Source organism: Zea mays, chromosome 2 (assembly GCF_902167145.1).
Source record: "Zea mays cultivar B73 chromosome 2, Zm-B73-REFERENCE-NAM-5.0, whole genome shotgun sequence".
Lineage (NCBI taxonomy): Eukaryota > Viridiplantae > Streptophyta > Magnoliopsida > Poales > Poaceae > Zea > Zea mays.
The window spans coordinates 10,261,193-10,287,546 of record NC_050097.1 but is presented as its reverse complement, the minus strand read 5'-3'; the positions used below and the strand labels follow the sequence as shown (position 1 = coordinate 10,287,546).

General features: G+C 42.1%; 3 protein-coding genes and 1 long non-coding RNA gene across 9 annotated transcripts in view; all 4 read right to left on the bottom strand.

Annotated features, from left to right (window-relative positions):
* The window catches only part of LOC100384732 (uncharacterized), a 94,366-nt gene extending 84,459 nt beyond the window's left edge, over positions 1-9,907 (bottom strand). For 2 of the 4 annotated variants that reach the window (XM_020547943.2, XM_020547944.2), the window contains exons 1-6: positions 9,667-9,907; positions 7,643-7,832; positions 7,292-7,363; positions 6,717-6,788; positions 6,561-6,632; positions 6,279-6,350 (exon numbers count right to left, since the gene is read on the bottom strand). In XM_020547943.2, the coding sequence (XP_020403532.1) occupies positions 6,279-6,350; positions 6,561-6,632; positions 6,717-6,788; positions 7,292-7,363; positions 7,643-7,832; positions 9,667-9,823 (635 nt within the window). In that variant the 5' untranslated portion in view covers positions 9,824-9,907. Of the gene's footprint in view, positions 1-6,278; positions 6,351-6,560; positions 6,633-6,716; positions 6,929-7,291; positions 7,364-7,642; positions 7,833-9,666 lie in introns of those variants that run through there. The other 2 variants (XM_020547945.2, XM_035965173.1) reach the window with 2 other exon arrangements.
* A 1,134-nt stretch (positions 9,908-11,041) lies between these two features.
* LOC118476282 (uncharacterized) lies at positions 11,042-11,661 on the bottom strand. Its single transcript, XR_004856135.1, has 3 exons — positions 11,610-11,661; positions 11,401-11,476; positions 11,042-11,318 (listed from the first exon to the last, which is right to left on the bottom strand). It is a non-coding gene; the product is annotated as an uncharacterized lncRNA (long non-coding RNA).
* Positions 11,662-12,311: 650 nt separating this feature from the next.
* Positions 12,312-17,546, bottom strand: LOC103648396 (DNA polymerase eta). Its single transcript, XM_008672874.2, has 11 exons — positions 17,471-17,546; positions 17,058-17,170; positions 16,783-16,950; positions 16,540-16,704; positions 16,239-16,342; positions 15,959-16,078; positions 15,566-15,700; positions 13,896-13,965; positions 13,013-13,075; positions 12,586-12,639; positions 12,312-12,482 (listed from the first exon to the last, which is right to left on the bottom strand). Exons 1-11 carry the CDS (start codon positions 17,544-17,546, stop codon positions 12,312-12,314), a joined length of 1,239 nt encoding a protein of 412 aa, XP_008671096.2.
* Positions 17,547-22,258: 4,712 nt separating this feature from the next.
* On the bottom strand, positions 22,259-26,128 carry LOC103645936 (protein ALP1-like). 3 transcript variants are annotated; one of them, XM_035965172.1, is made up of 4 exons: positions 25,845-26,100; positions 24,517-24,826; positions 22,883-24,429; positions 22,259-22,817 (listed from the first exon to the last, which is right to left on the bottom strand). In XM_035965172.1, the coding sequence occupies exons 3-4, from the start codon at positions 23,628-23,630 to the stop codon at positions 22,351-22,353; spliced, it is 1,215 nt and encodes a 404-aa protein (XP_035821065.1). In that variant the 5' UTR covers positions 23,631-24,429; positions 24,517-24,826; positions 25,845-26,100; the 3' UTR covers positions 22,259-22,350. The 3 variants fall into 3 exon arrangements, with proteins under 3 accessions (XP_035821065.1, XP_020403712.1, XP_020403713.1); XM_020548123.2 differs by lacking the exon at positions 24,517-24,826 and having other exon boundaries at positions 22,883-23,630; positions 25,845-26,128; XM_020548124.2 differs by lacking the exon at positions 22,259-22,817 and having other exon boundaries at positions 23,726-24,429; positions 25,845-26,098.
* Positions 26,129-26,354: the final 226 nt, after the last annotated feature.

Here is a 26,354-nt window from a genome sequence, read left to right as displayed (position 1 = left end):
TAGGGCCGTGAAGCGAATCTTGAGATATTTAGTTCAAACACCTAAGTTTGGTCTTTGGTACCCCAAGGGATCCTCATTTGATTTATTAGGATATTCCGATGCTAATTGGGCAGGGTGTAAGATTAATAGGAAGAGCACATCAGGGACTTATCAATTTCTGGGAAGATCCCTGGTGTCTTGGGCTTCAAAGAAACAAAACTCAGTAGCTCTTTCTACCGCCGAAGCCGAGTACATTGCCGCAGGCCATTGTTGCGCGCAATTGCTTTGAATGAGGCAAACCCTTAGGGACTATGGCTACAAGTTTAGCAAAGTCCCTCTCCTATGTGACAATGAGAGTGCAATCCGCATGGCGGATAATCCCATTGAACACAGCCGCACTAAGCACATAGTCATTCGGTATCACTTTCTGAGAGATCACCAACAAAATGGGATATCGAGATAGCCTATATAAATACTAAAAAACAATTGGCCGATATCTTTACCAAGCCTTTAGATAAGCAATCCTTTACCAAACTTAAGAATGAGCTAAATATTCTTAATTTTAGGAATTTTGATTGATTCTTTGCACATATAGCTCATTTTTATACCTTTGATCATACCTCTTTTATGTCTATGACTAATGTGTTTTCAAGTGTCATCTTATGCTTAGTCATAGATATTGAAAGGGAAATGGAGTTCTCGGTAAAGAAGGCGCTTCCACTCAACTCCAATTGTATTTGCCGGTACTCCGCTTTGTTCTCCACCTTGGTATAATCTTCACTCATATTCTTGTTTGCCAAAGGGGGAGAAAAGTTTGAAAAAAGGGCTTATATCTCACTCACAAGTATCCGTTTTTGGCGATTCATGCCAAAGGGGGAGAAAGTATGAGCCCAAAGCAAAAGGACCGCACCACCACCAAATTTTAAAAATGAAGTTTTTTTAAAATTGATATCTTATTGTGTTCAAAAGGGGGAGAAAGTAGTATCTTCAAAACTTGCAAAACCCTCTTGAACACTAAGAGGAGATTTTTATTTAGGGGGAGTTTTTGTTTTAGTCAAAGGAAAAGCATTTGAGACAGGGGGAGAGAATTTCAAATCTTGAAAATGCTTTTTTCAAATTTTTACTCATGTACCTTTAACTATTTGCAAAAGGTTATTGAAATGATTTTTACAAATAATTTGCAAAAACAAAACCCGTAGGGCAAACGTGGACCAAAATTTTAATAAAGAAGAAAACAATCAATGCACATCTATTTGAGATAAGTATATTGGTTTCAACTCGAAGCAACCTTTGCACTTACATTATGCAAACTAGTTCAATTCTGCACTTTTATATTTGCTTTGATTTGTGTTGGCATCAATCACCAAAAAGGGGGAGATTGAAAGGGAAATAGGGTCAAATCTTTTCCAATAAGAATTTTGGTGGTTGAATTGCCCAACACAAATTATTGGACTAACTAGTTTGCTCTAGAAAATGTGTCCTACAGGTGCCAAAGGTTCAAAACAAACCAATACAAGTCAAAAGAAAGGGTTCAAACAAAGGGAGCAAAAGACAACCGAAGTGTGCCCTGTTCTGGCGCACTGGACTGTCCGGTGCACCACCGGACAGTGTCCGGTGCACCAGGAAATCAAACTTCGAACTTGCCACCTTCGGGAATTCTGGAAGCCGCTCCGCTATAATTCACCGGACTGTCCGGTGTTGCACCGGACTGTCCGGTGTGCCAGCGGAGCAACGGCTACTTCGCGCCAACGGTCGTCTGCAAAACGCATTCAATGCGCTACAGTGCGCGCCAGAGTCAGAGCAACGCCAGAAGGCGCACCGGACAGTGTACAGTGACTGTCCGGTGCGTCACCGGACTGTCCGGTGACCCAGAAGACAGAAGCTCCAACGGTCGAACCCTAACGGTCGGGTGACGTGGCTGGCACACCGGACAGTGTCCGGTGCGCCAGTCGACAGCAGCCTCCACCAAACGGCTAGTTTGGTGGTTGGGGCTATAAATACCCCAACCACCCCACCATTCATTGCATCCAAGTTTTCAGACTTTCTACACCTTACAAGAGCTATAGCATTCAATACAAGACACACCAAAGAGATCAAATTCTCTCCCAAGCCCAAAGATCATCCCCAATCAAATAGTGGCTAGTGAGAGAGTGACTTGTGTTCATTTGAGCTCTTGCGCTTGGATTGCTTCTTTTCTTCTTCATTCTTTCTTGTCATCAACTCAATTGTAACCGAGGCAAGAGACATCAATTGTGTGGTGATCCTTGCGAGGACTTTGTGTCCCGTTTGATTGAGAAAAGAAGCTCACTCGGTCTAAGTGACCGTTTGAGAGAGAGGGAAAGGGTTGAAAGAGACCCGGTCTTTGTGACCACCTCAACGGGAAGTAGGTTTGAAAGAACCAAACCTCGGTAAAACAAATCATCGTGTCTCACTTCCGATTTGCTCACGATTTGTTTTTGCCCTCTCTCTCGGACTTGTTCATATTTCTAACGCTAACCCGACTTGTAGTTGTGCTTAAGTTTATAAATTTCAGATTCGCCCTATTCACCCCCCCCCCTCTAGGCGACTTTCAGCACCGCTATAATTCACCGGACTGTCCGGTGTGCACCGGACATGTACCGTGAGCCAATGGAGCAATGGTAACCTGGCGTCAACGGTCGACTGCAAAAGTGTACAGTGCAAAGTCAGATGTCAGGCTGCGAAGTCAGAACGCACCGGATATGTCCAGTGCGCCACCGGACTGTCCGGTGCAGCCAGAGGACAAAAGATTCCAACGGTCGACCGCTCTAAACCCCAACGGGCGTGCTGACATGGCACGCACCGGACAGTGAACAGTACCTGTTCGGTGCGCCACCGGACTGTCCGGTGTGCCCATCGACAGCGAACTCAGCCAACGGCTAGGAAATGGTTGTAGGCTATAAATACCCCCAACCACCTCCAACGGAATCCAAGTTTTCTGAAATTCCTATTCAATACAAGAGCAATAGCATTCACTACAAGACACATTTCAAAGATCAAATCTTCTCCAAGTCTCAAAATCAAGTCAACCATGGGCTCGGGAAGGACTCTATCAAGGGAGTCCGGCGACAAATACAAGGAGGAATCCTCTTCCTCCATCAAGTCACTAAGAAAGGGTGACAAGAAGAAAAAGAAAATGAAGAAGATGGTCTACTACGAGACCGACTCTTCATCACTTTCCACATCTGGCGCCGAGTCTACAACTTCGAAGCGCCACGAGCGTAAGAAGTACAGTAAGATGACTATTCGCTATCCTCGCATTTCTAAACGCGCTCCACTACTTTTGGTACCCCTAGGGAAACCACCACATTTTGATGGTGAAGATTATTGTATGTGGAGTGATAAAATGAGGCACCATCTAAGATCATTCCACGAAAACATTTGGGATATTGTTGAATTTGAAGCGCAGGCACCACAGGTGGGCGACGAGGACTACGACTCGGACGAGGCCGCCCAAATTAGACATTTTAATTCTGAAGCAACTTCTATACTCCTCGCCTCCTTATGTCGAGAGGAGTATAATAAGGTGCAAAGGTTAAAAAATGCCAAAGAAATTTAAGACGTCCTTAAAACGACGCACGAAGGGTACGAGGTGACCATTGTTATTAAAACGTCGCTTAAACGTCGTTTAAGCGTCGTTTAAGCGTTAAAACGTGATTAGCAGTTGGAACGTCTGGGCGTTTTAGGTAAGCCGCGTAGAACGTCCGTTTCGAGCGTTTAAGCGTCGCTTAAGCGTCCTAATCGCGTTTTAGGACGTTTTATGCATGCTGGGGACGTTCTACCCATTATGGGCCTTTCCTGGGCCTTTAGGTTTTTCTGCGTATGTGTTGGACACACGCCACCCTCCTCTCTCCTCTCCTCCAACGGCTCAGTCGGCCGCCGCCCTCCTCTCTCGGTCTCTCCTCTCCTCCAACGGCTCAGCCGGCGCCACCGCCCTCCTCCCTCCTATCCTCCAACATCTCCGGCGCGTCTCTCCTCAGCCGCGGAGGCAAAGCCGGCCGCCGGCCGTGGAGGCACAGCCGGCCGCCGGCCGTGGAGGCACAGCCGGCGCGTCTCTCCTATGTCCTCTCCTCAGCCGTGGAGGCACAACCGACCGCCGGCCGTGGAGGCACAGCAGACCTGCGCCACCGCTGGCCGCCTACCCCACAGCAGATCTGCACCCAAGACCAGCAGCCAGCCAGCCATCCTCTGCGGCTCCACTCTGCCAACGCCCAAGACCAGCACTAGCAGCCAGCCATCCTCCACCTCCACTGCTCTCCATTTGATCATTTGGTGAGTACTGATTTTGCTCACAGTGAATCAATCAATCTCTATTTGCTCAACCATATTGGTGAGTACTGAACTACTGATTGTGCAACCATATTGCTCACAGTGAATTTTAATTTGGTTTGTGAACTCAAGTACTCAACTTATGTATGAACTTATTTTATATTTAAACTTCTATGTCAAGTCTGAAAAGACGTTTCAACGTTCGTTTAAACGTTTAAATGTTAAAAAGTTGGTTCATAACGTTTTAACGTTTTACCGCTTTAATAACCATGGAGGTGACCAAGATCACCAAACAAGAAACGATCGAGGGAGAGCTCAGTCGATTCGTCCTCAACAAAGGAGAAGAGCCGCAAGTGATGTACATCGGCTCAAAACAATGGTGAATCAAGTGTGCAACCTCGGGAGCACCAAATGGGATGACCATAAAATGGTCAAGGTTATTCTAAGATCCCTCGTTTTTCGTAATCCTACTCAAGTTTAATTAAATCGTGGGGATCCTAGATATAAATAGATATCTCCCGAGGAAGTGATTGGCAAGTTTGTGAGCTTTGAACTTATGATCAAAGACTGCAAACACATTGTCAACTTGGAGCAAGGCGCCACCTCCACACCTGAGGTGCAACTGGTTGCATTCAAAGCAACGGAAGAAAAGGAGTCTACACCAAGTAGACTTCCAATCGACGCATCCAAGCTTGACAACGAGGAGATGGCTCTTATCATCAAGAGCTTTCGACAAATCCTCAAACAAAGGAAGGGAAAGGATTACAAACCCCGTTCCAAGAGGGTCTGCTACAGGTGTGGTAAGTCCGATCACTTTATTGCTAAATGTCCATATACAAGTGACAGTGACAGGGACGACGACAAGAAGGGGAAGAAAAAGATGGAAAAGAAGAAGTATTACAAGAAGGGTGGCGATACACATATAGGGCGAGAATGGGACTCCGACGAAAGCTCCACCGACTCCTCCTCCGACGAGGACGCTGCCAACATCGCCATCAACAAAGGTCTTATTTTCCCCAACGTCGGCCACAAGTGTCTCATGGCTAAGGATGGCAAGAAGAAAAAGGTACATATTAAAGATACCCTCAAATACACTACATCTGATGATGAGGGTAGCTCTAGTGATGATAATGATGATTTAATTTCTCTCTTTGCCAACCTTACCATGGACCAAAAGAAAAAATTAAATTAATTAATAGAAACCATTAACGAGAAGGATGATCTCTTGGAATGCCAAAAGGACTTGCTCGTTAAAGAAAATAAAAAAATTGTCAAATTCAAAAATGCTCATCATGACTAGTGAGGATATGATCTCCATTCACCAGTCGTGCAACAAAATTATTCCTTTTTCGATGTCAAGAATGCATATGAAAGAGCTTGGTGTTAGCATCCCCCACTTTAAGCCATGAAATTCTCAATCTCGATCTTGCAATGGTACGCTGAAGCGATGATAAAAACAGGGTGTGTTTTTTCAGCATATTTCTTAGCCAGATTTCAGCCAAGGACAAGGATCTACTATCCTGCGCTATTTCTAGTTTATGGAGAATTTCTCTTGCCAAAGCCAACTGAGACCTCACATGTCCCACATGCTTCCCAATCCAAGATTGCAACTTCCTAGCTGTAGCCTTTAGCTTCAAGTCCAAAGTCTTAAAAGGGCAATTTACAGCTGCCACAGATTCCCAAACCTCCTGGACAGCATCATAGAATCCCTCTAACTTGGACCAAAAGGCTTCAAAACAAAAGCATCCTTTACCCATATTATTGTCTCTAATGCCAATCAGCAAGAGGTAAACTAACCCTTTCCACTATGTCGAAGTAGCAAAACTGCATTCCATATCAAACTGATTTAGGTTCTAAACAATCTTATGTGCAATTTTTCGTTTTAGAAAAATGTGTGGAGTGCAACAATCCTAGACTAAGCCTGTCGTTAACAGCTGTAAAATTGGCTTGTCTCAAAATGAAAAGAATAAAATGTACGGAATGCCCAAAATTAGTGAAGATTCTAGACGCACAATTGCTCCAGTTTTGCCAGGTTTCCCAACTCCCAAGGAAGGGGGCCATTTAAGTAGTTCGAGCCAAAGCCTCTGAAAAATAGCAAAATAATCCAGGTTGGTCAAAAAAATTGAAAACTCAAATATTTATTCTTGAAGCATGGTTTCTAGCTACCTTTCCTAGCAGAAGCTAATTATTTGAAGGAACGAAGGCATGAAACATATATCTCTAGTATTTATGATTCGAAATATAGAGGTGATTCTGATGGAATAGTGCCATGATATTAACAAAAAAATTCTTACAGAGATACAAGATTCACAAGGTTCCCAAGCTCCTTTGGAACAGATCCAGACAATGCATTGGTGCCCAAAGTCCTTGTATTTTCAAAGAGGGAAAGTTTAAGTTTTGATGTTAAGTAAAATATGTAACGGGGTAATATTTTATGTTGTAAATCTCACATGTACTGCATAGCAGTCAAATTCCCGAGGAAAGATGGCAAAGAACCTGTTAAGTAATTCTTGCTTAAATCCCTGAAACAACATCAGATCAGATATCATTGGAAAGGAGATCGGATCATTACTCCATGAGGTATTATTATTCATATCATATCTGAATCTGGGAGTTTTTCTGTTGTCTGGCTTGGCCCGTTTTTCATTAAGCAGCCAATAACCTGAAGAGTATATTGGACCACTGTGAACTCATATCATCTTAAGTTACTGCCAAAGCTTATGAGGAATATCAGACACAATGACAGTTAACGGCAATCGTCAAAGGAAGTCTGTACTAATCTCTATCAGAAATGTCATGCTAGAGAAATACTAAGGTGGTAGTATGAGATCTACAATCTGCGAAATCCATAATGGACAACGAGAAAATGGGAGCATAAAATTATGCGACACGCATCAGGCAGGTTATATACATTCCAATCAACCACGAGTGAACAGTTTTAACAATAGGGCGCTTGAGATAGAGATAGATGTTTTGGTTCCCAGACAATTTCATGCAAGAAAGTTAAGAGGCTAAGAGCACATACAGATTGATCAAGCGCGTAAGATTCTGCAGTTCCTGTGGTATGGGGCCAACGGCATTGAGCGCGTATATCTTCCTACATTGGCAACACAAAAGTACCCATCAGGCATCAGCTCATGCCATCTCAAGTCAGCCTCAGCCATGACCGCTGTTCGTCAGATAGAAACCCAACAACACGCACGAATCGAAACCTCCAACAAGTATTTGGCTTTTGCAGAGACCAGTGTTCATTCGCAAAAGGTGGAAAGATATGCGCATTCACGGCATGCGACAGGCCCAACGCGAGCGGCCAAGGCTAAGGCGAGCATTTCATCGAGCACCTGGCGCGCGTCTAGAGAGGAGCACAAGCACTTACAGCTTGGTGACGTGGCAGACGGTGATGTTGTTCTGGTCGGAGCACTCGCACTTGATGCCCGGGTTGAAGTTGCCGTTGTCTTCGATGACGGTGCCGTCCGTGGCGATGCCGGTGCAGGGGTCGCCGCTGATGTTCCATTCCGACGACGCTGTCTGGCGGAGCTTGGCGAACACCGCGTTCACCGCCGCCGCTTCAAAAAAACGGGTTGACACCTCACATTAGCTGTCGCAGCCGCAGCCGAAACAGAGCGGCCCCTGCTCCCCGGCCGTCCGATGGCCCCGCGGTGATCGGACGGCCAGGAATCAGCGCACACGCTGACATCGCGGAACCGGCCAAAGCCAATAGCCAAGCAGGCGGTTGTGGACTGTGGTTGTGAGTAGGGGTGAAAACGGGACAGGATTACCCGGCGGGTACCGGATACGGATACTAGAAATACTCGATTTTTCGGGTACCGGATACGGGTATTTTTGTATACGAGTCGGATACGGATAGTACCCGGATAGACATTAGTCGGATACGGATAGGATACGGGATGACTACTACCCGGCAAATACCCGAGAAGTCCGGGTAGGATACGGGTACCCGGTTAGCGGGTACCCGACTACAGTGCCGAGCTATCGCAGTTACAAGCCCAACACTAGTCAGCCCATTAACATGTCTGGGCGTGACGTGGGCGCCTGGCTGCCGCAAGGCCTAGAGGCCAAAGTGACGGAGTGTGTCTACTAATTGTGATCCACTGATCTCGTCAACTTGTGGGGACGTGGGCTCGTGGCCACTGACCCATACGTGAGTGCATCACTGCATTTGTCCATGAGACCATGATCGTGAAGCCTTGTGAGAGCCTCAGCCGCCAGTCCACCACACATGGCTATGCTTAAAAGAGGGACTTGTGGTTATTGTCTAAAAGAGGGATGCTGCTGATTTTTTAAAATTATTTTGTTGGTTCTATAATGAAATTGTGTGAACTATCTAATATTTGTTATATACTTGTGGATTATACCTAAAAGGGGATATATTGCTGATTTTTTGAAATCGTGTTTTTGGTTCTATAATAAATTTGTGATTAGTAACTTTGAATTGTATGTTGTCAGTTTTGTCAGTATTTTTCTATATTTAAGTTATCATATACATAATTATGTATTTCTTATTTTATTCGTTTGTTTCACGGTTGGGCAACTAATATCATCACGGTGGATTATCCGACTAATATCCGTTATCTATCCGGGTATTATCCGATATCCGTTTCTTATCCGCCCTAGTTATTACCCGATCACGTCCTGTATCCGTCCCGGATTTTCACTATCCGTATCCGATCATGTATCCGGTAAAATTGTATTAGAGTAGGATACGAGACGACCTAATATCCGACCTAATATCCCGTTTTTACCCCTAGTCGGGTACCCGCTAACCGGGTACCCGTATCCTACCCGGACTTCTCGGGTATTTGCCGGGTAGTAGTCATCCCGTATCCTATCTGTATCCGGCTAATGTCTATCCGGTTACTATCCGTATCCGCCCCGTGTACAAAAATACCCGTATCCGGTACCCGAAAAATCGAGTATTTCTAGTATCCGTATCCGTATCCGGTACCCGCCGAGTAATACTGTCCCGTTTTCACCCCTAAGAATTTTGTTGGTGTGCAGGAGCCAGGCGGTCAAAAGGCCAAAATAAGGCTGCCGTGGTTTACCTTCTAATACCTGCTAGATATTTGGAACAACCAGGCACCAGCCAGCCAGAGGTAGCAGAGGAAGACATCATCACGTTTGCAACTAGTAAGTGTAAACCTAGCGGGGGGTTGCTTGCACGGCAACCCGCAGGAAAACCCACGACCGACTAAAATCGCCATGGCATGGAAAATTTAAAAGCTTTCTTCGGAGCAAGAGAAGGCAGACAGAGCAAGAAGCGTGATGAACTGCTGTGTCCAAATGAAGGTGGCCAGCATGACGAACGGATCGATCATTCGTGCTGGTTCGAAAGCCTTTGGGTTGATTCCATTCCAGAGAAGAACTGGAGACACTACTCACCTTCGACTGGATCGGTCTTCATCCTCGCCGCTTGCTGGGCTTGCGCGGATGATGATGCAGCTAGAAGCAGCAGCAGCAGCTTCGGGAGCGCGGAGGCGGAGCCATAGACATAGAGGCACCGGCGCGGAGAAGGTCTGGAGGTCGATCCAGGCCGCATCGTTAGCTCCCTTCTTCTTTCTCTCTCCGCCTGCTCGAGCAGCGGAGCCTGGATTGACTACCCGGCCTATCGGATCGGAGGCCGATAGGCTGTAAAGACTAGAGAGAGATGGTGATGACGACGGCGACGAGTCGTCTTTGAATAGGACGTGTCTCACTCGACCGGGCAACCCGCAGCCGCAGCTCGGTGCACAGTTGCACACATGCAAGATATCGAGTGAGCACGTCCGGCCGCCACGTGCTCACTCGACGTCCGGACGTTGCAACTGGTACCAAGTGGCGCCACTGCTGTCTACGTACAGGGGACAGGACGCGTTGTATTGCAGCAACGGGCCAACAACTACCTCCCTCCAGCTGCGAAAAGAAATAGATTATATAATAGAGTATCTATAAATGTAGCCTATTAATAATTACAGAAGTAAATATGTTTATACAGATACGATGAATTCGTAAAATCAGAAGTGATGCATCTATTGTTACTTGGGTTACGAGTTAGAGACGTCTCTTCACAGAGAGACACTTCCATGATTTTTTTTTATAAATGGCCTATTTAAACACCTCAAAATCATCTACATTAAACACCATTGTATACCTTAGTGTTGACCCCGAATTAGGCCCCCTAATCATCACGGGCGTCCCTAGGGATGTGCGACCCCAAAATCATACTGCCCAAAATTTATAGCAATTCATATGTATTATAAATAAAATTATATTATTTTATATTAAATATTGGTAATATGTGGCCTAGAATCACAAAAATGTTAAAATTAATCTGTTCTTCCCATTGTTAATGAAACTATTTCTTCGGTTTCAACAAAATCAAGGTTGTAAAAAAATATTTGGTTTCTTATTTACCTCCAGTAAATTGCAACAGTTAGATAAAAAGAGGTTGAATAATTGTTGTCACCAACTTAGGGTCCCACTTAAAAGAGACAGACAATCTGATTTATTCAAGTGATCTATTCATGGAGTTGAGTTTTCTTCAAGTTTTTACTAGGTAAATGCCCGTGCGTTGCTACGGAAGAACATATTATGATAAAATATATTAAAATTCACAGAATAAGACAAGCATCGAATTAATTGAGCCAATGCCAGTTTGAGCATCCCACAGAATAAGATAAGCATCATCGCCCACATTACAAATTTCCTATGCACTTCATTCCCCAAAACAAAAAATAATATAGGGTATTAATATAAATAAAAATGAAAATAAGGCATCTATCAACATATACCTTTATAGAGAAGACCACTGATCCTAGTTTAATTGACAATAACATCATTAAACAAATAGAGTGTTTTAACAATGAAAATCTAAAGATTGGAGTATATATTTGCTTACATGTGTCCATTGTGTGTTCTATTTGGATAGAAAAGGCATTTAACACAAACATGGAACTAAACAAAAGGAATGCATGCGCTAACTTCTCATGTTGCTCTCTACATGTCCGTCTCCAAGGAGAAGCCTTGCACCTTCGTCAAAGTGAGATTGTCTCAACCTGCACAAAATACAAGCCCCATTATAGTTAAGTGCGAAAGAGAAATAACCAGAACCACACAGTGTGAATTTAGTCCTCTAACCTTCATGGTGAAGAAGAGCTTGACAAAATTCTGGGTGAGGAGCCCAAGGGACTTTTCCTTCACAGATGTCAGTTTTCTACAGAAATTCATATAAATTTGGGCCAAGTTTCTCACAAACATGTTCATTCACTGAAATTTATTGATTGATTTGACCCCAATGTCTACTTGACAGGTTGGGGAAAATTCTAAAAATCATGCATTATACTTACAATACAAATATGGCTACGATAATCAAACCACTTCCGTATTTGAACACAACTGCAAAAACACATGAGCATGTAACTTCCCACCATTACAGCAGCAACATAGTTTTTTAAGAAATCCCACAATTTAATGCACATAACTTATTTCTTTGTTTTCATAATGGTGACAAGTAAATGTATAGCTTATTGTTTGCCTGCAAAACTTAATCAGTTTAACCAATTACTAAGCTAATCAATCACACACAAGTAGTCAAGCACAATTGTGCCAGAAGAGTGAATGTACAATGAACATTAACAATAGAAGCATAAATAGCTTTGAAGGTAAAAACAACAGTAATTGTGCAAATGACATACTGGTACATGTATCCATTAAGTCCAAGATTATATCACACAAATACAAAGAGCAGTCTCAATTTGTTACCTTGTTCTAAAATGTTGTTCTGGCCTGTTGCAATCAAACTACATTCTTTTTATCAACTATTGATGTTCCTTGAACCAGATTTAGCTAGCTGGTCTACAAGGACGTGGATTAATTAACATACAGACTTCAGTTTTCCCATAATATATACTCAATTGTTGTTCATCTAGATTTACATATATTGGTGAAAAAATCCCATGAATAACACATGGACATGTCTAATGGGTTAGGTCAGATTGTGTAGCTTTAAAAGATTTGGCAATTGGCACAACCCACAACAAAGTAAAAATTCACTTTCCAAAACCACTATATGCATCTGCAACAACTCTCAATGTAAGTTGAAGACCAAGAGAAAAGCTATATGGCATCATTACTACAACCCTCAAGCAAGTGGCAATTTCATGAGATTGCACTATAGTCCCAAGCAGAAAACTCATGCTTTTATGGACAATTGTTGGAGGCTAATAGTGATTAACGATCATCTAAGCCACTATAATAATGACCTACATTACAGGACCACAAGTAATATATGGACTCATGAAGAATAATAACTGACAAACTTACTTGAATAAAAGCATCCTGTGGAGTCTCACACTCTGCTGCCACAAAAACAAACACCTAAAAGCATGCAATAAAAGAAAAGTTAAGCAACAATATTTTAAAGTTTCGCTTGAACAACACAATAAAAAAGGTTCATAAGAGATTCAGTTGCACTGATGTATCAAGATAGACTAAAATTTTCTAATGAAAAAACATTCTGCAAATTGAGAACACTCTAATACAGTTACCCAAAACTCAGGTTTAAATTCTCATTCGCTAAAAGACCCGAACATTAACGAGAGGTACCTCCTCTGCTCGGGGATTCCTTATTTTCAGTGTTAACCTTGTACATCAAGATAAAATCACACTTTATTGTGCAGTAAAAATTAGTGGAAACCAGGAACGACGACCATGAAGGAAATGGTCTGAAGTGCCAGAAATACGTGTTTACCTGTTTTGTGTTCCACGTGAAAAGAGGTGAAAGGTCGGCCAAAATGTTCAGCGTCATGCTAACCTGAAGAACAATACAACAATTAATGGTTACAAATTCGAGGCACATATCTTAAACAAGTAGCCTAATTTAATTGTCCATGCAGTTTTGTGCCACACACAATGCTTTAGAAATCTGAATTGCAGATACATTATGCAAAGAATATTTCAGAAAAATTTACATGTATAGTTGTGCCCCCAAAGATGATACTATAGAAAAGTTTGAACCCTCTTCTATTCTTGAGCAACCCTCATTCAGGAATGACAGGTCGAGTCCTTCAACATGAACAAACCTTTGATAGTTCATCACCAAATATACAAACTATTGTAGCACCATTCCAAATAACAGTTCATCACACTAAAAATGGATGATTTAGACAGTTCAAATTATAATCATGCTAAACTAACAGTTTTAGGAACTTTGATGCCTTGTCCATCTTCTGGAGTCTATATGCTAAACTAACGGGTTTAGACAGTTCAAATAAACCATACATGTTGTATAAACAAAACTAACTCATAGTATGTCTAAGATGGCATATGCATCTTGAATTCCGCACCTCACATAGTTAAAGTTGATGTGGTAAAGAAAAAAAAGTAAACCGATAAGTTTCAAAAAAGTAGATACTCCCTCATGTTTTGCATATATGATGTTGGGACAAGTAGTTAGTTTAAAAACACATCATATAGTTAAAAATCAAGAGAGTAAAAATCAAGAGGGGTGGCGTCGCGGAGGTATGGGATATATCTGCGTCGAGGCAAAGAGAGGGGTGGCGCTGCAGAGGTATAGGATGGATCTGGATCTAGGCAGAGAGAAGGAGAGGTGACCCGTAGATCTCCACCAGCACCTTCTCGTGGTACTCCTTGAGCCACGCTGCCCGCGCGAAGGCCGCCACCATCCCGTGGCTGCAAGAGAACCTGAAAAAACTGTTACGTAATGAATAATAAATACAATCATATAAGTATTCCATGGAAAGTTTATACTCCAAGTGATAGACAGTAAATTAATACTTGAATTTAGACTACTCAAAAGTATAAAGATGTGAACTTGAGTACCATGTCAGTGGAAAACGAAAAAGGGCCGAAGGGCTGAAAATTTAATGCATAGTTCTATTTATGGCACAGAAGTTTCATCATCCTGAATACACTTCTCACACCTCTCGGAGTAAAATGATTTTAATCAAAATAAAATCCTTAGGCCAATGTAACCAATAGCTTAATAATACTTTACATGGTGACAATGGAGGGTGCACAATAGTCTCCTTCTCGGCCCGGGACCTCTAGCCTTCATAGTGGAGTAGAGTGCCCCATGTCATGTGGTAGCAGGTGTTATGCTCGACCATCAACTTGCCGCTCGAATCATCACAGAAGTCAGAGTTGAAGTGGAGAACCCTAATTTGCTATGTTACCTAGCTGCTCCTTGCTACTGAAGATAAATAAAACAAAGCAAGCATGCATTGTGCTAGTAGCCTAAGGAATGTGTTGTCCAGAGATGACGCAGGATGTCAAGGGACCACAAACACAAATGAAATTGCACAACTGTGAGTACCACAAACCTAACTAAGTAAAAAAACAGAGATCAAATGATACTGCTCAAGGAAAGGAGCCAGCCACAAACCCAAACACCAACGAAATACACGAAAAGCTGAATTGTTTTTATATCTGATCTTTCACGACATGTTCTCTTCCTTGAAATGAAACAACACTTATACTTAGTGATGGTGATGAAATGTGTTCTTGGGAGAGACAACAACTCTTGGTTTCAACTGCCTCATTCAAATCCACCTTTTTTGTCAATAAAACCTTGTTAGCAATGGAGTTTTGAAAGTAATGTAATGAAAGAATGAAATTGATTCTTTACACAAAAAATGTAATAGAAGAACAGCTAGCAGAAATATAGCATGTTTTCACGACAAATACACCCTTTTCGCTTTTATTATAGGATAAAAAACCCTGGCACCTAAAAAGACCGATGAAATTCCAATCATGAAGTACATGAGATCTAACACTTGGCTTAGGTTCAAACTCATATAATCAATGTCAGCTTCACAGAGGAGGCTCATAAAGCTTGATAGGGAAATTCATACTGCCAAGGAAGAGCTGACTTATCTCATTGAATATATAAGAAGAACTAAGATCTCACTCAAAGAGAAGAAGAAACTCACCTTATCAGTTTGTCAGGCTCTCAGTGATGAGAAAGAATCACCGCGGAGCAATTTTGTGGTAGGCCATATCGATGCCATGAAGAGCCCACACGCAACGGAGAAGGCGAAGAGCAGGAGGCCTTCTCATGGTTCAGCTCCCCATTTTATGTCCTCGACGATGTGCAGACGGCAAAGACAGTCTGCAGGATGACATTTTGTTAGTAAGCCAAGGCTGACGAAGTCGGTAAACAGACATCTGACAGCTAAGGTGAGTGGGGCCAGTCATTCAGCTACTCTAGCCTTTTGTACGTCATATGTTCACTCATATACCATGTCAACAAATCATCTATCTTAAATCTAGACCCAGAAATAACAATAAAGATACAGAAGCACTGTACTTCAGTGCTCTTGGGCCAGGAAATGTCTTTCCACACCCGTGACTCTTTGGGAGAAGACGGTCCTCAACTTCTTCCCCGCTAATGCCCCTGGCAGTCTTCCATAACCAAGTTTTGCACGAAGTCAAGCGCTTACAAGATGAGTTAGTGAGTATTTGACATGATACTAAATAAATGTATGCAAAGAAGCATGTTTTTGCTACAACAAACTAACTATTAACTTATAAAAGTTAAATAATCTGCTAAAATCCTAAGGGAATAACAAATCTTGACTCTTTAAAATGTGATATCATATCTTCACTATAATCTTATGTCTACATTAATCAAGGTAAACCAAATAATAACACATTAATAAAGCATGAACATAATTACCCAGTATTTACTCCATACTGCTCTTGTAATTTTTCCTCTGTAAAACTTAGGAGATCACCAATAGTCTCAACCCCAAGATCATCCTGCAAGGAACTTCCAAGCTTACCACCAAGTTGTTTCCTGAACAATATGGTTATTCTCACTATTCAGTTTCACATGCAGAGTTCCAACTAAAGCACAATGTTATGTGATCTAATAGTGTCACAAAGTCTCAAAAACTTTTCCCAGGAAAGAAAGAACCATAAAGGACAGAGGCATCTTGTTAGAGGTAGATCATTACATCTTTTTCACAGGTAGTGATGCTAGTAAGTCTTGAACTGATGAAGAAGGGACAACTGTTTGCTGAGCAGGCTTGTGCATTCCACTGACAAGTTTAGCTAACATCTGCACAGTATAAGAACAATGAGTGGAAAACTAAGATAGCAAGAGAAAGGAATAAAGGAATGCATAAAACAGAAAAACAGGAACCTTAGCTGATTTTTTGAGCACAGCAAAACTAACATGATAATAACCATGGGCTACTGAACATTTTTGTCAACAGAAAGAAAAGCATCTACTCACTATTACGACTCATTATAAACCTTATTGTGAGCAATCCCAGCAGAGCATGTGAATTGGGTTTCCTCTAGAACTCTGACTCGTAACTGTGCAACAATTATAGCTCCACATGGCAGTAACTTGTCCTGGTAATCAGCTTCTGATTGACAAAGCCATGCCCTCACATTCTTTTCCTTCTCGCTGGCATCCTGAATATATCATGGCCTATGACCATGCTACATCAAATAGTAGAGCAGTAACAAATCTAACTGCGAGAGCGTTCTTACAGCCGGAAGGCCCAAGATATTTGACTTTGCTGCCTCCATAAAAATCCCCTCTGGTGAATCTGGGGGAGCTTGTAAGAGCATTTCCTTTGCTGCATCAGTAAGGTCAAGATAAACTTCGTCGATGGATGCCCGCTCGCACTTCCCTTTGCTTGCAAGGATTGCAACAACCTGAAAGTTTAGGTGCAAAATATAGACTTATTGTTCTATAATAATATGCCATGTAAGTCCTGCGCAATTATAACTTGTAGTAAATTAGTCTACGATGGTGAACCAACCTCAGCACCAGCACTTCTGTAAAGATTAAGGTCAGCCTTGCCACGTGCCACTGGGACCTGAACAAGATTAATACCAGAACAGACCCTCTTGGCCTCATCTCCCGCGCATGGACCTGAATAAGCACAACCATTTCGTCAGAAGTTACGACCTAAGCAAATTCCAATTAGAAGAGACTATTGACGAAGAAAGGAACGACACTCGCCTCTTCACACCAAATCCACGAGCCTCGTAGCTGATGGCAATCAAGCCACCGCCTTTCCAGCCGTTGTACTGCACCACGGCGGTTGGCTGTCCCCTGAGCGTCGGGTTCCTCCGTTGCTCGATTGTGGTAAAGCAGATGATCACTTTTTCGGTCGAAGAACGGTTGGTGATGGGCGGGGTGGGAGAGGGACGGGCAAGGATGGTCACAGACCTTGAACATAGAAGCAGTCCATGTCGACATGGGCGATCACTCGGGGCTCCTGCGGCTCCGGCCTAGCAACCGGCATCCCCAATACTCTCCCCTCCAGAAAAACATTCATCATTGTTACCAGTAACATAGGTAAAAGCATCTAGAATGGCCTTATAAAAATAATAGTAAAAGATTCACAAAAAGAAGGGGATGGATTCATGGTGATATACTTCTATGGCCTTTACCAACAAAGTATGAAAATTCAAAAGTTTATTCTCCAATACTGTAGAAGTTGAGAAAAGGACATCTTAAATGTAACCGCTTTTGAACTGCAATACTCCTCTCCCTTCGTTGTTCGGATCCAAACTCTGGGCTAACGTGTAACCATGTTCACAAGCTGCACGAAGTATAAACATAAATGTTACCAGATCAAACCAAGTTGCACATTGCCTGTTTCAATTGTAAACTGCACGAAGTAGAAACATAAATGTACTTAACCAAATGAAAATGAGAAACACACAAAAAACATTTTTTGGATCGTGCAGAAAAAATAAATTTCAGAGTCTTTCTGTATACCTTAGTGACTAAAATTTCAGAGTCTACAAAGTCCCTAAGTGTGATAAGGATCAAAGAACAAACAGAAAACAAAAGAGTACAGACTGCACACCAATGTTGAATAAAATGCAGATATTCTTTTATGAATGGACAAGATACCCGGCACTTCATTAATGAAGTTGTTGTGATACTGAATATAATTGGTTCGTAATGATTTTTTGTTTGTTGTTGATCTGCCATGTGACTGGCAGCCACACTGTTTATGAACGGACAGTGTACAGTACATGGGTGTGAGTACATAGGATGAAAGAACTCAACAGTGGATCTGCATTGGGAAGGTTAATTGGTATAAGCTTACCTTGACTTATCATATGGTTGAATAGCAACCATGCCCGTTGTGGGGTCTGGGGTCCTTGAACGCAGACTGCAGCACAATGTTGGAGCTGAGCCACAATGCGTACTTGAGCGTGAGGTGCTCGGCCAATGGCCGGCTGATGGCGAAGCCGCCGCCGCCGTACGCCATCCCGTAGGAAAAGTAGATGTTCTGCAGGTAGCTCTCGGAGAGGGAGCCGATGTAGTAGGGCTGGCGGTTGTCGAACTTGTTGAGCACGGTGAGGAGGTTGTCCGGGAAGAAGACGGTGTCGTCGTCGCCCATGACGAACCAGCGCACGCTGGGGAGGCCGAGGCGGAACGTCTCGGAGATGATGCAGGAGATGCGGATGGCGAAGCGGTGGCCGCGGCGGTGCGTGTAGGGGAAGGCGGATGTGTCAGACGAGATCCTGATGGCCGAGAGCCCCATAAACAGGTATATATATTGATTATAGGACTATCTGAACTCAAAACCAATGTGAAAAACTTAGCTCAGAACAGATGAAAAACACCACCATTCAACACACAAAAGGGAAAAGTGTTGAACATAATTACCCTTTACAAGATCATCAGGAGCAACGTGAACAACAACAGCTCTACCAATGATTGAGTTTGGCCCAGTCAGTGGGGTCTAAAAAATCATTAGCGGTGTTATTACCTGGATGTCAGTGAATTAATATTAGCAACATCTGACAGCAAAGAAACAAACTCAGTGACAAGATAATACATGTTGAAGTACCTCTATTATCCATTCACCTGTTTGAATCATATGCAAAATCAAATGATGCCATTTTACTCATCTATTTGAATTTTTTAACAAGGAATTATACTGTTGGAATTAAAGCAAATTTAAACCCCAAACTTGAACGGAGCATCTGCTTTTTGAACATATGAACGAATACACTACTTGAAAGAATGATCAAACCAGAATTGTAAGAAAAAAATAAATCCTATTACAGACTGAGTATGGATTACAAAGGTCTAAAGAATGAACATAGACATTATGAAAAAACGGATGTTCCGTATACACTATGAAAAACTGCAGCGAACATAGACATTATGAAAAACTGGTACTCTAAAGCTGCAGCGAACCAAACCCTGTCAACTAAAAGCAGATGTTCTGTATACACTCCATATTAGATGTTTGAACACACTACTTCAATCACTACTTCAATCAAAACTGATGTCACTATCACTGCTCGTGCTGCTAATTCATCGCATGATGAATCTTTGAAGCTTTTCTTATTTGACAATCTTTTCTGAAATAATCATTACTTCAGGTCCAGTTGTTTTTTCGAGCTTCTACTGCTGCTTGAAGTTTTTAACATGATTTTTCCTAGAAGATTCTGTCATCAATAGCCATTTGTTTGTTGGGAAAGAGAGGCATAATAATTATTTTACCTTTTTATACAAAAATGCACATGTCATATCCTGTTTGGTGTGTGAGATAATGAAAAAGAACTAATTCATAGTAATCTGTAAGCTTGATTGCGAACAAAAATAATATGGTTGAATGTGAACATACAAGAATAATTTACACATTTCTATATTTTGCCATATTTCAGATGTACTTAGTGAGGCTGGTGCACCATGTGGGATAAAATCAGGCTGTCTTTATGGTGGAACTAAAAAGGAACCCCAAATATCTGCCCTTAAATCTGGAATGGTAAGATAACTGATTTCATTTTTCTTTTCCCAGCCACAGTTCATATAATTGTACTGAATACTGAATATTGATTAAGTTATGAACTTTTGATATCGTTGCATACCAAACCATTACCATGCCACTTCTTTTTTCACGGATTTCACTTAATGAAAACTCAATGTTTCTTTACTATATAGGACATGTAATGTAACTGTGTCCCCAATCAGTCTTTGACAGTTAATTTGTGTAAAAGCATACTGTTGCCTGACCCTGTATTCATTTTTTTGGGGGTTTGTGGTTGCAGGATATAGTCATAGGAACTCCTGGTCGTATGAAAGTTTTTATTGAAATGGGTGTTTGCTGTCTTAATGAGGTGTAGGTTATTATAGGTCCATTGGTCGAATGGCAACAAGATTAGAATTGTACTGTACTGTGCAAGCTAGCAAGATGAGAGAGGCAAGCAGCTGTTGTTCCTTCGAGAAGAAGCTTTCACCCAGCACATGACGACACACGGATGGGATAGCGTTTGGCACCTCCACCTACCGATGCTACCAAAGAAAAGGGGACTCTTTGCCAGGTCGTCTTCGTTCCAAGGACACCGGCAGAGACGCGCTCCAGATCTCGCCCGTACGTCCATGAACCTGGCGGGCGAGTGAAGCGAAGGCCGGCGTACGGGTCCGGCAGCAGATGGGGGAGGGAAGGGGAGGTAGACAAGGTGGTGGTGGTGCTTGGATCGGTCGGTACCTGGGAGGCGCTGACGCTGTCCTCTCGGGAGCCGGTGAATCCGTGGGAGAAGACGACGGCGAACCTGGCTTGGTCCCGGGGCACGCCGCTCTCGTAGTAGGCGAGGTGGCGGCCGTCGCGGAGCCTGAGCTTAGGCGCCGTTGAAGTCGTGCGTGCGCTGAATCAGGTGGCGGCCGTCGCGGAGCCTGAGCCTGACGAGGTTGAAGTCGTGTGCGTAAATGGCGGAGCTGGCGGAGCGGTTGAAACCGTGGTCGTGAGGAGGAGGTCGAGGTCGTGGGCATCCTGCTCGCGCCGTCGCTGGAGTGAAGGCAGCAGGCGCCGTAGCCTGGGGTGTAGAAGGCAGGCGCCGTAGGATGGGCTGTAAAATGGGCCGCACCATCGTTGGGTCGCATACACCACTCGAACAGAGGCACTGCTATGGTGTTATTTGATTAGTGCCATACCGGCCACCCAGAGCGTCGAAACGTGACTTATAAGCGTTGGTGTGTGTTGTTTGTTGCTTAGATGTGTTGGTGTGTGCTGTTTGTTGCTCAGACGAACGTCTCTGGTACCGTAGCAAGATGATTTTTTGGCGCGGAGCTGTACGACCGGAGGCAGAACGGGTCAGAGGCAGAACGGCAGAACGGGTCAGAGGCAGACTACTATTGCTTACTTAATAAGTAGTAGAGATTGTACAAGATATGTTCTGTTGACAATCTAATTTTTTTGAGTAACATGATTATTTTTCCTAATGCAACTGTTGCATATAGATATTTTTTAATATTCTTGTTACACTTGCGCCAGATAAGTGAAAATTGTCTAAATTAAAGTTATTGAAGTCCTATATGCGTTTTGTAATGACAAACAAAACTTAAGGGCTGGTTTGGTGATCAGGGATCCCGAAGAAATATATGGAGGAGGAATTTCTTGCTATTCAAATTTAAATAACAAGGAGATTACTCCCCCATGAATCCTCTGGGGATTCATGATCACCAAATCAGCTCTAAAATATTAGATGTAATAGTATTTGACAGTAAAATGTTGGGAAAGATTAAATATAAAAATATCATTTAAGATGTTATTTTAAAGAATACTAAAAATAATGTGTTCTGAATAAAGATTACATAACTCATGCAATATTTAATTTTCATTATATTATCTGTATGTATATACACAATGTTACTTAATATTTTTTTGCTACGTTTTTGTATAGGGCCTGCAAAAACGATAGGGACATCACTGCTAATCATACTAGAATTTCACATCGATTACTTCATTTTTATAGAAAAAACATGGGAAGAAATTGTTCATTTACAAGTGGATTGGAGGGGTCCGAAGAAAAATACCTGCATTTCAAAGGGAACCTTAGATGTATCAATCAAATAGAACTAAGGGTGTGTTTGGTTGTGCTGTGGCTGTGAAACAAAGCTGCTGTGAGCTGTAAGCTGTGAAAAAGCTGCTGTGAAATATTAGCTGTGAAAAAAGCAGAAAGCTGTTTGGTTCGAACAACTGTGAAATTGTAGGTTTGGTACAAAATGTGTGTAATAGCCCTACATTGTAGGAGACACATAAATAAACTGATGATTCAGAATATCCTACTTCAACATAACTATCTCCCTCTCGCACTACTCAAAGCATCAGCTATCTTAATGCGAATGGTATTCATTGTATTCTCATTCTCTCCCTCTGGATTGTCATCTCCTTGTGCTTGTGACGTGAAACTCTGTTGTACCAAGTACTCCTCATCAGCATCACATCTATCAAACAACTTATCTTCTGAATTGCTGTCACGAATAAAATTACGCAACGCCATGCAAGCTATTATTATATGTTTCTGTGTACGTGTAGAAAAACTTGGAATGCCTTTCAAAATACGCCACTTCTGCTTCAAGACTCCAAAAGCCCTCTCAATAACATTTCGAAGAGATGAATGTAAGAAATTGAATATCTCATACTTCCCTTGAGGAGGACGTCCATTACGAAGTCGAAATTCTAGTATATGGTATGTGCTTCCTTTGAAAGGGGCTAGATATCCTTGTCGATTTGGATAACCAGAGTCGACGAGATAATACTTACCTATATCAAAAAATTAGCAAAACAAAAAATCCATATAAATATTGAATGAAACAAAACATATATACCTTTTGGAGGCACCGGAAATGAAGGGAAATTTGCTAAAGCATGATTCAGGATCCGTGTGTCATGTGCAGAACCCGGCCACCCAGCAACGACAAAGATAAATCTCATGTCAAAATCACAAATTGCTAACACATTCTGAGATGTATACCCATGTCGACATGTATAGTTAAGCACTTCAGCTGCTGGCACTGTGACAGGAACATGTGAACCGTCAATAGCTCCGATAGCTCCTTGGAAATACGGCCAGAAACGTTCCTCTTTGATTCTATCATGCTCAGTTTTGAAAGTAGGATATCTTGGTTTAATATTATCTTTCGATAACTTGCGCAAACATTTTAGTACTTCATGAAATTTGGTGTGCACTGTCCATAGTGATCGGGTAAAACGATTTTCAGCTTGTGAAAATGATTGTGGTCCTCCAACGATCCACAAAAACATTGCTAGTGACTCCATTGATGATACATTATTAGTTGATGTTAAGTCGTAACTAGAGACGAGCAAGTCATGTAGTGCCATGAAAACATCTGTGCTCATGCGAAACATCTTATAAAAGTACCTTGGACGACCCATGCAATTCGTAACCCATTGTATTCCAGTTTCTGGGGTTTCCCTGTACTCTCCTTTGTGCAAGTATCTCTGATTGTACTCTTCACCCATTTCACCAATAACAACTGCTTGCTGGGACAGTTCAGCAAGATACAATAGACCCTTGTTTGCTTGTTTGGCCAAAGTTGCCATGTTGTCAGCCATCTACACAATATATTAATATATTAATATTTATAACAAAAATTGAATAGCAAATGAATATGTAGACAACAAACAAAATTGCACACAACAAAGCAAACTGTGCACAGAAAACAAAGATTATGGACACAATATCATCATTCCAAATGGTGCTTACATAGCAAGCAAACAAATAGTTCTCACAACACATTAATATAAATAAATAATTCAAAATCTTCTACATGTGCCTCATCATTTCCTTTGCATGCTCCCTCTCAAGTAAGTCAAACCTTCCTTCATTTGTTTCCAGCATGCAGAAGACCTCTCTAAATTCAGGCTTCACAATCAAAAATGTAGTTGTATGCATTAGAGCTGTTTTCTCTTTAACCCCACAATCTTTCACCATCTTCATAGTCTCTGCAATGCTAGGCACTTGGCTTGTTGGATGTGTTGATGATGCTTCAACACTTGTGGATATCTTCTCTGCTGCTGTTTCTATCTTCAAACATGTGTTCTTATATAGTCGAAAGAATGGACTCTTCTCTTCCTTCTCCTCAGCAGCAGTACATGAGGCCTTGCGTTTCCTTTTCACTGGTTTGGATCTTTTCGAAACAGCCACTTTGACTTCATCATTTTCTGGAGTTCTTTCTATCTCTAGCACATCATCACTTGAGTCATCAGATGAAATATCTCCAGGACATGATGCACTTGTCCCGCTAACATGTATCTTATCAAACAACATATGTAGATCATCAAGATGTTTTGGTCCTTGTTTTCTGAACCTAACATGGTTGCATTTGATACCTTTATCCGGATTGTTACATCTCTGCAATTAAATGAACAAAGATACCAAGTCAGTCCATATAGAAGAATGCAAAATGATAAATTAAAAAGGACATGATATTATTCTTACTGCTAGGTGTTCATCCCACCAATCTTTGGAGCAGTCAACAGTTTGTTTTGCCTCAATCCATCCAAGACCAGTGGTCGCATTCTTGAACTCCATGAACCATGTATACTCCTTTTTCATGTTGTCCAACTTATTCTTCAATTGTTTCTTTGTTAGCTTTAGGCCTGTTTTTTCTTCATACTTTGTAACCAAATTTTTTCAACCTGTCCTAGTGAAAACTCCCATGGGCCTATTGTCATCTTCTATCTCTTTTTTGCAGATATTAATGAGATATGTAACATTTGCATCACACCAATTTGCCTTATCAGCCATTCTTCATTGAATTAAAAAACATTCATGGACAAGTAAGTTGTCAATCATTTATGTGAATAATAAAGTAATATGTATCTGCAAATAGAAAACTATAACTTGAAGATTTCTATGAGCGATTTGTGGTCACTCATGGTTCGATGAAATTTCATCAGTTCCTCAAACAATCTTGGTCCAGTGTCAAATACCCTACTAGATTATAATGTGTTCAACAAATGACGTAATAGTGTCTGTTTTTTCTTTAAAAAAGAAAGTTACACTATTAATGTTTGAAACAACATCATATGGGTTTGATATTTCTCTGAATATGACATGGCTTAGAACAATTCAGATGACAGCTTCATGGATGCAGAAAATTAGCAATTAATTACTCTTAGTGGTTGCATCCATATAGGCTATATAAATATATTCTGGTACAATCATCATAAAAAACCTAGAACACAGGGGGGAGACGCCCCTGGGTTTTTCCTTAATAAGCTGTACCAGGATTCATATGTAGACTGCAAAGCAAGACAATGCCCCTCCCCACCACCACCCCCACACAAACATCAAACTGCTCTAATTGCTATAAATGGCTGAGAAGCTGGTTGTCATAACCATCATAAATAACAGATAGCTAATGATGAGCTTTACAGGCCACAAATCAATTAATTGAGCTCAAATCTCCCATTCATCTACCAAGCTTAGAGCTAGAGAATAACGAGTTCCTATTTATCTTTTTGCTGCACCATATTCCATGATTCCTTATACTGACGGTTTCTGCTATGCGTCCAATATTTTCAATTGAATCCATTTCGAATCTTAACAGAATAAGTGCTAGCTAATAATGGAGGCACACTTCCTTTTTCCAGGCACCAAACAATGAAGGCAACGAATAAGCAAATCTAAAGCTGATTCCCCTTAAAGCCCTTTGTTCCTCCTTGTGACACATAGGCATAAAGACTAATTTGCTAGGGGACAGAACGTGATGCTATCTAAAAATCAGCAAGCAGCCATGCACATGAGGTCCAGAGGAAACCTACGAAGTCAAGAACCGACGGCTGGGGAGGACACGGCCGCCTGACGCCTGGGGAGGAACAGGAGGCGTGGCTGCCTGGGGACGAACACGAGCCGCGGCCGCCTAGCGCCTGGGGAGCAAGACGAGCGGCGTCTTGGGAGTCCCGACCGCCGACTGGGTAGCCGCTGGGGAGCCGCCTGTAGAGGACCGGCCGCCGTCTAGGGAGCAGCTCGGGAGGATACAGCCGCCGCCGCCACAATTCCACGCGTAATCTGATTTCTTTCAAAGCAGCGAATCGGTACGTTTATAATGGCATTGCGGGTAATTTTGTGGATAAGCTCGCCCCCATAGCCAAAAAAGCACGTCAAGGGCTGTTGTGACAATTGAACTAGAGAAAAGCTACTTTTTTGGAAGTACGTTAGTAAAAGTTTATCCCTTTGGTTGGTATTTGGACTTTCCTAAAAGTAAAAGTAAGTTTGGAAGCCCAACCAAAGGCACCCTAAATCATTCGAGTTACCGTAGTCTGAACTCTGAA

Bases quoted from the DNA above. Each gene is read 5' to 3' on its own strand.
- LOC103645936 (XM_020548123.2), bottom strand. From the start codon at position 23,630: ATGGCTGACAACATGGCAACTTTGGCCAAACAAGCAAACAAGGGTCTA. The intron at 22,818-22,882 runs GTATATATGTTT...TTTTTGATATAG, and splicing joins ATTTCCGGTGCCTCCAAAAG to GTAAGTATTATCTCGTCGAC.
- LOC103648396 (XM_008672874.2), bottom strand. From the start codon at position 17,546: ATGCCGGTTGCTAGGCCGGAGCCGCAGGAGCCCCGAGTGATCGCCCAT. The intron at 16,079-16,238 runs GTAATGATCTAC...CATATTGTTCAG, and splicing joins TCACTACCTGTGAAAAAGAT to GAAACAACTTGGTGGTAAGC. The intron at 13,966-15,565 runs GTTATTTCTGGG...CAGTTTTTTCAG, and splicing joins AGTGCTTCTGTATCTTTATT to GTTCTCTTGCAGCCACGGGA.